Source organism: Condylura cristata, unplaced genomic scaffold (genome assembly GCF_000260355.1).
Source record: "Condylura cristata isolate star-nosed mole 26May11 unplaced genomic scaffold, ConCri1.0 scaffold00017, whole genome shotgun sequence".
Taxonomy (NCBI): Eukaryota; Metazoa; Chordata; class Mammalia; order Eulipotyphla; family Talpidae; genus Condylura; species Condylura cristata.
This window is the reverse complement of record NW_004567118.1, coordinates 38,232,452-38,244,374: the sequence shown is the minus strand read 5'-3', so window position 1 is coordinate 38,244,374 and position 11,923 is coordinate 38,232,452. Positions and strand designations below refer to the sequence as shown.

Below are 11,923 nucleotides of genomic sequence, written 5' to 3'. Positions count from 1 at the left end.
ATCAGTTTAAACGAGCCACATTTCAAGGGCGTAACAGTACCTTGCGGCTACACACTGGATAGCGCAGATCTAGAGGAAATCAGACTCACTGAGGAAACAAAGGGAATTTCTCCCCTCTACTTCAACCCTGAATCCCTCTGGAATAATTCCTTGATTAAAGCAAAAGTTTCTGCAAGTAAAATTAACACAGACAACATGAGAGAACAGCAAAAATGAACAGACTTTAGCAGAGTTGGTAGCTACCACTCACTCTTTCCTCCCAGTTGCATCAACACCCCTCAGAACTGTTCCCATCTGAGAGAAGGCATGAAAATCTTTCTGTTCCATCCAGAACAGGCACCTGCATTTCCTACTGCACTTACTCACCATGAAGCAGGATCCTCCTCGTGCGGACAAGGAAATGGGCTCAGAGGTGTTACAACCCAAACCCTGCTTCCCACAGGCCCACTGAGGAAAACGGATACACCTGAACAACATTTCCCATTTCAGGCCTCACAAGCCAACCCTCTTACCCAAAGCCCTACATTTTACCCCACATATATGTCTCCCTTTAAGCAAATGAGATCAAGCTTTAGCTAGTCTAGAGGGCTACACAGGCTCTGGACGTGGTCAGAAGCCCTACAGCACACAAGAAAAGACACTTTTTGAAAAAAAAATTGTTTTTATTGGAACTCATCTGAACATCAGATATACCTGGTGTTGGTTAGCAAGAACCGTTTGTACATTTGATATTGATGGTGCCAAAACCAAAACAGTGACTGGACATGATGGGGAGAGATGCTGAGAACAAAAACCTGATTTTGGAGAGGAAAATAAAAGCCAGTCAGATTCAGTGAGGATGCAAAACCTGGTACAACAAAATCCTTTTACAAAATATAAATTTATTACGAAAACCTGGAAGGATACTCTGAGAAAGGGGAAGAAAGGTAAAAGGAGGCCAGCAGGAAGGAGGCAGGAGGAAGGGAAAAGGAAGAGAGAGAAGACAAAGAGATGAGAGGAAGAAGAAAATATAGTTGCGTACAACAGAGGTGCAGAAGCTTACCTGCCCAAATGGCACGAAAGCCTTGCTGTGTAATCTCATCATAAAACAAAGCATGCTGAAATACAGTGCTCTACCTCCCATCCCTTCAATTTCTAAGAGGTAAATAAAGATGTTCCCTGGGAGGGGGATATGAGGTTGCTCAAAACCCAACAACGGGGGGAGAAGGGGAGAGAAAAAACCCAGTCTCATTTCCGATGTTCACTGTTTAAAAAGGAATAAATCCATCTGACAGCAGGAGAGGAGGAGAGGGACAGGGAGAGAAGCTGGATTTCAGACAGTCTGACTCGCCCAGAGGGAGGAAGGAGAAAGGAAGAGACAAAGTAATGGTCTCCTGGTTGAGAGAGGGGAGAGAGAAGAGAGCAGAGGAGAGGGGCAATTAAAACACTGACGTCTAACCTAGTTTACTGTGTTAAAAAGAGCCACATGCGCAGCAGGCCCCTGAGGGCCCACACTGCTCCATGTGGCCGTGTGGACACTAGCTCCTGGTCCCGTCCCCATTCCTTCGCAGGTCGGAGCGGAGCCGTGCAGGTGCTGCTGCGGCGGCGGCGGTGGCGGTGGCGTCGGCAGGACCGTCGGCCAGTCTGCTGGAGCCATTGTTGGGGGAAGGGCGGATGGACCGGCCGTATGGCGGGGAAAGAACACCAGAACGTCTCATTTCAAATAAAAAAGAAAATAGCAGTCTATACACAGTTGTTTGTTTTGGTTCAGTACAAACAGAATAAAAAGTCGTCGCTTTGATGGTCAGGCAAACACCCAATTCTGAAGAGGAGGAGAGGCGACGCCCAGCAGGTGGACTGGGAGCCCCAGTGGCCAGTGGAGCGCCTGGCTTTGCGGCCCTCTCCCAGGAGGCAGAGAGCACAGCTTTAGGTAGTGTAAGCCTTTTTCCTTTTATTTAGAATAACCTTTTTTTTTTCTTTTTCTTTTTTTTTAAGCAATTTCCCCACTCCCAAGTTGGGCCAGTAAAGATTACATGAAAACTGGCACACCTATCGGCTGGAATACAGATGCACCAAATGAGGATTTAAAAACTTTCCGAGCGAAAAGTAGAACAAAAAGAAAAAAGAATCTCCTAGCATTTTCCCCAAAGGTTTCACTCTCCCGCCACACACACTCTCCAAAGGACCGCTACAGATCCAACTCTGCAAGAGAAGACAGAGCAGTGTCAATTGGGGAAGCGGCCAGGCCACCAGAAGGCTTTCAGTCTCTGCAGATGGAAGGCAGCGCTGCCCAGCCGGGTCCGGAGCCAGCACTCACCTATGTCAGTTTCTTGGCTTTGTTGTAGAGGGAATCCACTACTTTACTCATGTTCTGAATTGTTTCCAGAGCAGCTTCATAAGTTTTATCTACTGGGGGTTCATCGAAAATAATCAAGACACCCTCCCCCTGGTCCAAGATCCCTGTAGGAAACACAAGGGCAGCCCAGGCAAAAGAAGGGATTAGACAAGAAAGCACAAGGGAAGCAGCCCTCTCCCGTCACCTCAATGGTTCCAGAGCGGAGGGCAAATAAAACCCCCGTTTATTATTATGCACTCTCACGGCGGAGCTAAGAGGGGCAGGATCCAAGGACCCACCCACGTGAAACAAACAGGACATCTTTCAAGATAAACAAAAGTACTATGCCTTTCAACTGTTTATTACACCACCAGCCCCTCACCTGTATGTATGGCAGTTACTCACCATGAAATTTCTTGTCAAGAATCATCTGTGATAATTTCCTTTCTACATCGGCCTAAAATCAGAGCATATGATTAAAGGACCAGTCAGTGATCACAATGACATGAAAATCTTGTACAAAAGGGCTTTAGGGAGAAAAACTGAAAACAAAAGAGCAACAATGCAACTCTGGCTCTGAGCCTATGAACCCCAAACCCCCCACCCCGCCGCGAGAAGCCTGAGAGCTTTCCAAAAAGGCCCATCCATGTAAATGCCAGTCCTCCACCCAGCCCTTTACCCCTTCCCTACCCCAAGACAAACTCAGGGTTCCTTACCTTGGAAAGTTTGATGAGGCTAGATATGTGCTCAATCTACAAGGAAAGGTAGAAGAAAGATACCAACACTGAAAGTTTTACTTTTGCCTCCTATCTGGAAGAGTAGGGAACTGTATCTCCTACAATCTGGTGAATGTCTCTATAGGGCTCAGGTCTCTTATGCTCCATCCATCTGCTACCCCGCACCATTACAGACAATAAACACACTCCTGCCTGCACACCCAGTACAGAAAGCATTTACCAGATGTACAGTAACTACAAAGGCAAGGACATTGGACTCAATACAAGCAGGGACAATCTCACCAGCCTCTGCCCCACAGCTTCCCACTCCTCTTTGTTCTCTGTTAGAAAAACCCAAGATCTTGGTCACCTCTTGCCCACCAGGCATGTAAAATAGGAAACAAGTTCCTATTCTGGATGAGTATGGGAAGGGAGGCGGCAATTGTCAAGATGTCTAAACAGAAACTCCCACCCGCCATAGAAAGGCTAGAGTTCCCAGGGAGGTTCTCACCTGTACTCGGGAAAAAGGCTCAATGACTCGGATCAGATTCTGTTCCAGTAAGTTATCATACAACTTGGCCAAGTGTGTGCTGATGATTGGATCATCCCGGAGCTCTGCCCGGTAATCTGTCAGGGCCTACCAAGAAAGTCAGTTGCAGAGATTGGCACAGAGAAGCACTTGACAGTCAGGCTAGGCCCAGCTTCCTAAGGCTTTGCCAGCCCTTGTAACTGCATAGCTGATTAAAGTTCTGGGGGATTTGAGGAGATGAAAAAAGTCATGACAGAGGGTTGAAGAAAACAAGAACTTAAATAGAATAGTATCCTAGGCTCCATTTATCTGAAAGCCTCATATTGGCAGCATTTTAGCCCTCAGAACAACTCAGCTTTGTAAGCCAGGTAATTCTACATAAGAGTCTCCATAGAGAAGAAAAAAAGATAAAGCATTCCAAAGTTAAATAATGGAAAATGCTGAAGTCTACAACTAATTCTTAGGGTTTCACAAAGAATAATAGCATAATATTAACTCTGCTTTCCAAAGATGCACGTTTCTAATTCTGGTTAGCTCTAGTCTTCCCCAAATATCTGATCACAGACTCTTTTCCCAAAAGCCCTAAAAGAAAGCATTTCAAACTTCAGGATAAAATGGTCTAGACTGTTTATTCCTGATTTACTATTAGTAACAGTCTCAATACCCCAGCCTCATGTCACCTGTGCTGTAAGGTATTTAGGGAAGCAAGCAGATAATGCCAAGAAAGAATTAAAATTACCAAGAAACCTCCAGGAAAATGATTAATCTTGGAGGTAATGGCTACCATATGGTCTTCAGTCTCCATATACACTATGATTCCCCCCTGGATCTGTATTTGTTTTTATTAAGTTGCTCAATGTACTTAGACCAAGAGGACAGAGGTCTAGAAAGAATATATAAGACTTGCTTACTTATCTCCCATTTCAAGCCTTTAAAATGAGTAAAAAGCCCTGGCCTCAAATCAAGCCTAGAACATCATCTGAGGAAATATCTTCTGCTCCAGATGATACATTAAGACTTCTTTGTGCACAGAGGAGCAGACCTGGCATTTCTGGAACTGAAACAACCCTAAGACACGCCTTGTGAAACGAGCATGAAGACTGGAGGCAAAAACCCTGACGCACTAGGTGTATCTACAGGCACCCACTTCAAATCCTAGCTCCTCAGCCATAGTGTGGAAATAATGGGCTTACTGTAAAAACTTGATGTGAAAAAAGGATAGCAAAGAACTTTTTGAAAAAGAAAGATACTATGTATAAATGAGGTGTAACAACTCCACAAATTTTACGATACTAAAGTGTTTAACCATTTCTTGGTTCTGATATTGTCCTATAATTAACATGCAACCACTGGAAAAAAACTGGGTGAACAGAACATGGGATCACTCTGCATCATCTCTGTAATACCTTGTGAAGCCGTAATTATTTGAAAAAATAGTTTTTTAAAAAAGTACTTGAGGCCCTCCCTGGTGGAGCAGTGGGTTAAAGCACAGCACTGAAAAGCTAAAGCCACTTCCTCATGAGTTCAATTACCGCCTGCCCTGGAGGTGACCACATGGTGTGGCAGACCTCTCCTGACCCGCCCGCTGCTCCCCTCAGCAGTGTACTTCGTCGATCTGCCTGTTCTGTTCCCCACTCTGTCTCTGGTGAAGCCTCTCACCGCCCCTGAGCCTTGGGCTGTACCCCAGCTCTGTATGCACATATAAATAAATGTTTAAAAAAAAAAAAAAGTACTTGAATGTCCCATATCAACCCAATATACCATGCTTACCTTTTCAAAGTCTGCCAGTGATCTGTTCTTGCTAGCTTGGGCCACACATTTTAATGCTTCTGTCTAAGAATAAAGAGAAAAACAGTGAAAGTGATCTAAAATGCACATCCATACAAACAAGTCTCACAGCCGTATGCAATGTCAACACTACTTCGGGCTCCAAGGAAGATGCCACCCTATCAATTTTCAAAGCGGTTATTTGGTGTTCCAAACAGTTTCCCTTTTGATACCTGAACAATTGGGGGGTGGGAGGGTGTCTTTAAGAGCATAGTTAAATTTTAAGTATGACTTGACTCCCAAACTTAACTACAGTCTTTCCTTAGCAGCCATGGGGGACATATCAAATTCCAGGAGGCTCAAGTCAGCCCATGGATTCCATGTGGGCAGAGTCAATCAAATGACACGTGTGGTTTGTTGAATCTGTGAATGTGGAACTCATAGTCATATGAAGGGCTAATTGTATGTATTGAAAAGTATCTATATACAAGTGGGCCTGCACTGTTCAAACCTGCATCACAGGTACACAGTACTAGTAAATAGAAACTTTTGCCTCTAAAATACCCCGATAAAGTATTCCCCAATGATGACAAATTAAATGAGAAAATGACCAGAAAATTAAGATTGCTTTCCTCTTCCTCCAAGCTTCCTTGTCCCCATTAATTCCCAGATTTCTCCCAGCCCTTAGAGATGACCATAACTGTCCTTTATCGGACTCTTTCTGCTGGGTTTCTTTCAGGACATTATCTAAGGTCTACTTTCATCAGAGTTGAGGTATCAACTCCTACTAATTATTACACTGAATGTTAAAAACCTGAAGTGATGAAGATACAATCAATGGTTGAGGAAAACTTATAACCTGATTATAAGAAGGCACCTCACCAGGCCTTACCTGGTGGCACAACAGGTTAAAGCACAGCACTATGAAGCTATCTGCAGACATACTAGCACAAGTTCAATCCCTGGCAGGGAGCTGACCCACATGGCACGACAGACCTTTCCTGTTTCGCCTGCTGTTCCCTTCAGTCTGCCTGTTCTGCTCCCTGCTCTGTCTCTGATGGACCTCTCACGCCCCCTGCATGTAACCAGCTTTTGTATGCATTAATGAATAAATCTGGTCTGTAACCCAACTCTTGTATATGTATAAATGAATAAAACTTTTAAAAAAAAAAGGAAGGCTCCTGGCCAAGTTATCAAGTCTCTGTTCAGCAAGAAATCTATGCAACATTCATTTTTCTAGGAAATTGGCCTGACTCTTGTCATCAAGGTAAAAGAGACCAGAAACTCCTCTCATATCGCCCTATGTACTTAAATAAGGAGACTGTATTATATACAGCAGGCTTTCAAAACGATACAAAGCTAATCATCAGTGTAATTAGACTCCCGTATGTGTCCTATATACAAATATTACGAGAAGTCTGGAACTTCAGAATAAGATGACCCAAGTACAAAGTGTGGTTATACCATTTTCCAGTTACCTGATGGTATGAGGAACATTTGACCTCCCTTAGTCCTCAATTCTTGTACTAGATGAAATAGTGAGTCTTTCTCTATAGTAATAACCAGTATTCTTGTGTTCAAAACTAAGAGATGATTCTGATGAAAGCCCATTAGGGCCACTCAGAAGGAAGAAATCATCTGTTGTGACCATTCCTTCAAAGATACAGTGAGAAAAATAATGTGTCTGTTTATCTACAGACAAATACATTTGAAATCTAAAGATTATTTTCACTTTACTAGTAACATCAAGCATAGCACAAAGAAGGGATGGCTCAAACACTAGACATTTTTTTTCCCCCAAATATCCATTTCTGGGCCCTCCCTGGTGGTGCATCAAGTTAAAAAGCACAGCACTATGAAGCTATCCACAATCACTGCAGCATGAGTTTGATCTCTGACCAGGGAGGTGACCCACATGGTGCGGCAGACCTCTCCTGACCTGCCTGCTGTTCCCCTCAGCAGTGTACTTCGCCGATCTGCCTCTTCTGCTCCCCACTTGGTCTCTGGTAAATCTTCTCACACCCCGAACCTCTGGCCTATAGCCCAGTTCTAGTATGCATAAATAAATAAATCTTTAAAAAAAAAAACTTATTTCTGCATACAAGAGCTGGGGTGTAGGCAGAGGTGGGGGTAGGGGTGAGAAGATGAACCAGAGACAAAATGGGGAACAGAACAGGCAGATATACTGAAATATATATCTGCCTGAGGGGAGAAGCAGCCAAGACAGAAGTGTGCTGTGCCATGTGGGTCAGCTCCCAGGCTGGAAATTAAACTTGTGCTGCAGTTGCTATGGATAGCTTCCTTGTACTGAGACTTAACCCCAGTGTCACCAGGGAGGCCCCTAGACATCTTTTTTACACAGGTCACATGCAGACCTATTCAAAGCACAAAAGGGGCCATCAAAAACTTCTTGCTGCACCATATTCCAAACTGAAAATGTTGAGAGGAAACACACTGGAATGATAAGCACTTTGGTGAGTCCTCAAAACCTAGTTTTTGCAACAAGGAATCAAACATCCCTTTATGTCATGTACATCAGATTTTACTGGGCTCCAGACTCTTGGAATATCCAAGAACAAACTCTATACATGTTAAATTTCTAAGTCAGGTTCACGGTAGATGAATGTTCTGGACAAAGTTAAATATATGCTATCTCACTGCCACTTCTGTAAGTCCCTTAAATTATCTACCAAACACTGACTTTCCAGACCATCATTTTAAAAGTACAGTCATGCATCACTTAACAACAAGAATATATTCTGAGAGATACATCTTTAAGGTGATTTCATCATGGTACAGGAGTCACAGAGCGTAATTACACAAATGTAGATGATATAGTCTGCTACGCACCTAGGCTATAGGTGTTTGCTGTCATATAGGTGGTCTCGTGTTGACCAAAGCACCATAAAGAAATGCATGACTATACAGAAAATACAACTTAATGAATTAAAGGGAAAAGGCGGGGAGAGGGGAGCTGAATGGAACAGACCTAAGAGCACTGGTGTCAGCAAGCCTAACAGACAACATGCTAGTTCTTAGAATGAGTAGAGATGGAAAAATGCAATCAAGGTATTCCCTACCTGCCTCCCTGCATACCGAAGTGCAAGCTTCCCACTCACCAAAGCCTGGACATCTTCTGGGCTAGAAAACAAAAAGACATACTTGGTGAACTGTTCCAGGATGTATGCTTTCTAAGTATAGGTCTAGGCAAATTTCTTTTTCTTAAGGCTCCCACTAAGAAACTCTGTCCAATAAAATAATTTCTCATACCCAAACCCATATGCTCTATATGCAAAGACAGCTAGACGTCTTCCACTCTTTTTCAGCACTACAGAGGGCACCTCCAATACCTAGGAGAAAGCTACACTGAACCTACCAAAAGTAAGAAACTCAACAGGTGGAATGGTAAGTATGAATCAAATTTAAATATGATGTAATTTATTAAAACAAAACTTGTATAATCCAACTCCAAAGAGAATTTTGTTTGTTCCCAAAGAATGTGGATAATGTCGTAGAATTCTTTATAAAAAGACTAGTCATGGGTGCTTCTCTGGTGGCAGAAGGGGTTAAAGTGCAGCACTGAGGTATTGGCAGCCACTAACTACACCACAAATTTGATCCCCAGCCAGGGAAGTGACCTACATGGCCCAGCAGAACTCTCCTGTCTTGCCCACTGCTCCCCAAAGCAATGAACTTCAGTCAATCCACCTGTCCTATTCCCCACTCTGGTGAATCCTCTCATCCCATACCTCTAGCTTGTACCCGAGTTCTTACATGCATAAATAAGTAAAAATTAAAAAGCCTTTAGAAAAATAAAAAAGATTAGTCATACTGAGGGCCCTTCCTAATGGCACAACTGGTTAAAGTGCAGCATTATGAAGCGAGCCACAGCTACTTGAGCACGAGTTCAATCCCAGCCAGGGAGGTGATCCACATGGTGCAGCTCACCTCTCCTGTCTCACCTGCTGCTCCCCTCAGCAGTGTACTTCATCAATCTGCCTGTTTTGCTCCCTTCTGTCTCTGGTGAATATTCTCACTGCCCCTGTACCTCTGGCCTGTACCCCATTTCTGTATGCATAAATAAATAAATAGATAAATGAATAAATAAATCTTAAAAAAAAAAAGACTAGTCACATTTTGTTGTCCTTTTTTTAATGTGTGTGTATGTGTGAGGGAGAGAGAGAACAAGAACTGGGGAGTAGGCTAGAAGTGTGGGGGTTAAGATGATTTGCTAGGGACAGAGTGGAGAGCAGAACAAGCAGATTTACTGAAATATACTGCCAAGGGAAGCAACAGCTGAGACAGGAGAGGTCTATGCCATAGGTGGGTTAGCTCCCTGGACAATGACCAAACTCAAGTCATAGCGGTGACTTAACCCTTAGGTCACCAAGGAGGCCCCTCAGTGGCCCTCTTTTTTAAACGTCTCCCTTATCTCTTCCTTAAGCCATCTCCCCTTCTTGGGTGGCCCAAAAGTCAGTAGCTAGTCTGTAAGTTATTTCCTGGTCCTCTGTTCTATCTGAACACTCCAACAGGGGCTAGGAAGGAGACTTCTAAAATCTATCTCTCTGGTTCTGAAAGAATAGCAAAGTATTCTCAAATACATTGGCCCTCCCACTTTGATCCTCAACCAGCCCAAGAGACAGTAACTGCGGCTTCTATAACTGACCCATCTCCCTGCCCAAGTCATTTCTGTCATGGCAGAAAGACTTAGCTGAAAGACCTAAGTTCTCATATCCCAAAGTTAATGAGCACCTACGTGTTGAGCATAATTTTGCACAGTAACATGTACTTCAGAGATGTAATGGCCTTGGGACTATCGATGGAGTCATAACCCTCAAATGCCTCATAGAAATATGAGTATGCAGTTTTCCAATCCTTCTCCTCTGCTGCATGGATAATACCTGGGAATTAAAAAGAATGGAGTAAGAACCATATCAAGTAATAGACCCATAAAAGATCAAAGCTGAAAAGAGCCTCAGAAATATATCCCAACCCCATCTGATTATTGCTGAAGTCAAGGAAAGATGAAGGACCTGCCCAAAATTGTCACCAGCTAGTGGCAGAACTAGGATTAGAACCCCAGGTCTTATTCCTCCCCATTCAATGTCATTTTGACATACTGCCAGTATAAACTCCAAAGGAATTTAAGAGCAAACTCAAAGAGGATCCTAAAAATCACATACTGGAACATCTTTCCCCATGCATCTCTCCACCTCTGTGGTACAGCTATCTTCCAGAGCCACCAAAAAGGCCATCTTTAACCTTCAAGACCTCACTTCACAGATCAAGAAATTCACCCAAACATTGCTGGACTGCCTGAAAAACCTGTTTTAATAACATCAACCATTTCTTTGTATAAGCAGCTTTAATGGGAGAAAAAAAGTTAACTACTTACACTTTCATTTTCATGTTATTAACCTGTCACTTAAGGATGTTCTTCTGACTGGAAACAATCTATATAGATTTCACATAATGCCAGGTTCATACACTTAATTGTACACAGTTAAGCACTATTTCTCTATACTGATATACTATATATAGTTCATCTAACCAATATGCTACTGTTTGTAAGTTGGGTTGCTTGCTCCCAGTGAGCTTAACTTTGAAACTTTTATTACTTTCAACCTATTCTACCACCTCGGATAACACAGAATCAGTCCGTTCCAGCTTGAAAGGCACCTAAATCCAAAGACTCTGTATATCAGTTATAATTCTTGCCTCATCCCCGTAGGAGTTTACAGACTTCAGCCCCACCCTTTTGTTTACCACAGTATTTTCCAACATTTTTCACATCAAGATACATATGGGAAGTATTCACCATGCCATTAATAAAAATATGAAAATGCTCACACGTGACCTCAAGAGGCCAATTTTCAGTCTTTAACATGCCAGCCACATACCTGTGTGGCTAGCATATCAGCTGGCAACTTGTGATTTAATAATCACTTACTGAGTGATTTGTGCCATAATCCAGTATTCTTATTCATAAAGTCTCCCACTTTGAAAGAATCAAAACCGCCTACCACTGTTCTTAACTACTGAAGCTGGAGAAAACCTGGACTTCTCTGCAGTCAAGGAAAGCTCCCTTGAGAATTCCCAACAAACTATTAATACTGCTAAACTAGATGAGACAACTTCCCAGTATCCCATACCTAACAGCCTAGAGCTAGGAGAAAACAGGCTGCTTTAAAGAAAAAAAAAATAAATAGGGTAAAATAGGCCCAAGACATCATCAAAATGGCCTTCCTACCAAAAGCGATATACAGATTTAACGCTATCCCAATAAAAGTCTCAATGACATTCTTCAAAGAAATAGAACAAACAAATATTGATGAGATTCATAGAGAACCACAAAAGACCTCAAACAGCCAAAACTCTCATGACTAAAAAGAAAGAGAATGGAGGCATCACAATCCCAAACGTAAAGGTAGGTATACTACAAGGTCACAGAAATCAAAACTGCATGGTATTGGACAGACATACAGACCAGTGGATTCAGATAAAAAAAAAAAAACAAAAACAGCTATACAGGAGTATAATGGACCAGGCTAGAAAATAACAAAAACAATGAACAACCATATACCAGAGACATTTTGC

General features: G+C 42.7%; 1 protein-coding gene across 1 annotated transcript in view; it reads right to left on the bottom strand.

Annotated features, from left to right (window-relative positions):
• Positions 1–641: 641 nt before the first annotated feature.
• PSMD11 (proteasome (prosome, macropain) 26S subunit, non-ATPase, 11) overlaps positions 642–11,923 on the bottom strand; it is a 38,511-nt gene continuing 27,229 nt past the window's right edge. Inside the window, exons 7-14 of the mRNA XM_004684891.2 lie at positions 10,083–10,227; positions 8,407–8,467; positions 5,330–5,392; positions 3,542–3,667; positions 3,031–3,066; positions 2,720–2,771; positions 2,297–2,439; positions 642–2,181 (exon numbers count right to left, since the gene is read on the bottom strand). Coding sequence (XP_004684948.1) covers positions 2,297–2,439; positions 2,720–2,771; positions 3,031–3,066; positions 3,542–3,667; positions 5,330–5,392; positions 8,407–8,467; positions 10,083–10,227 — 626 coding nt within the window. The 3' untranslated portion in view covers positions 642–2,181. The remainder of the gene's footprint in view (positions 2,182–2,296; positions 2,440–2,719; positions 2,772–3,030; positions 3,067–3,541; positions 3,668–5,329; positions 5,393–8,406; positions 8,468–10,082; positions 10,228–11,923) is intronic.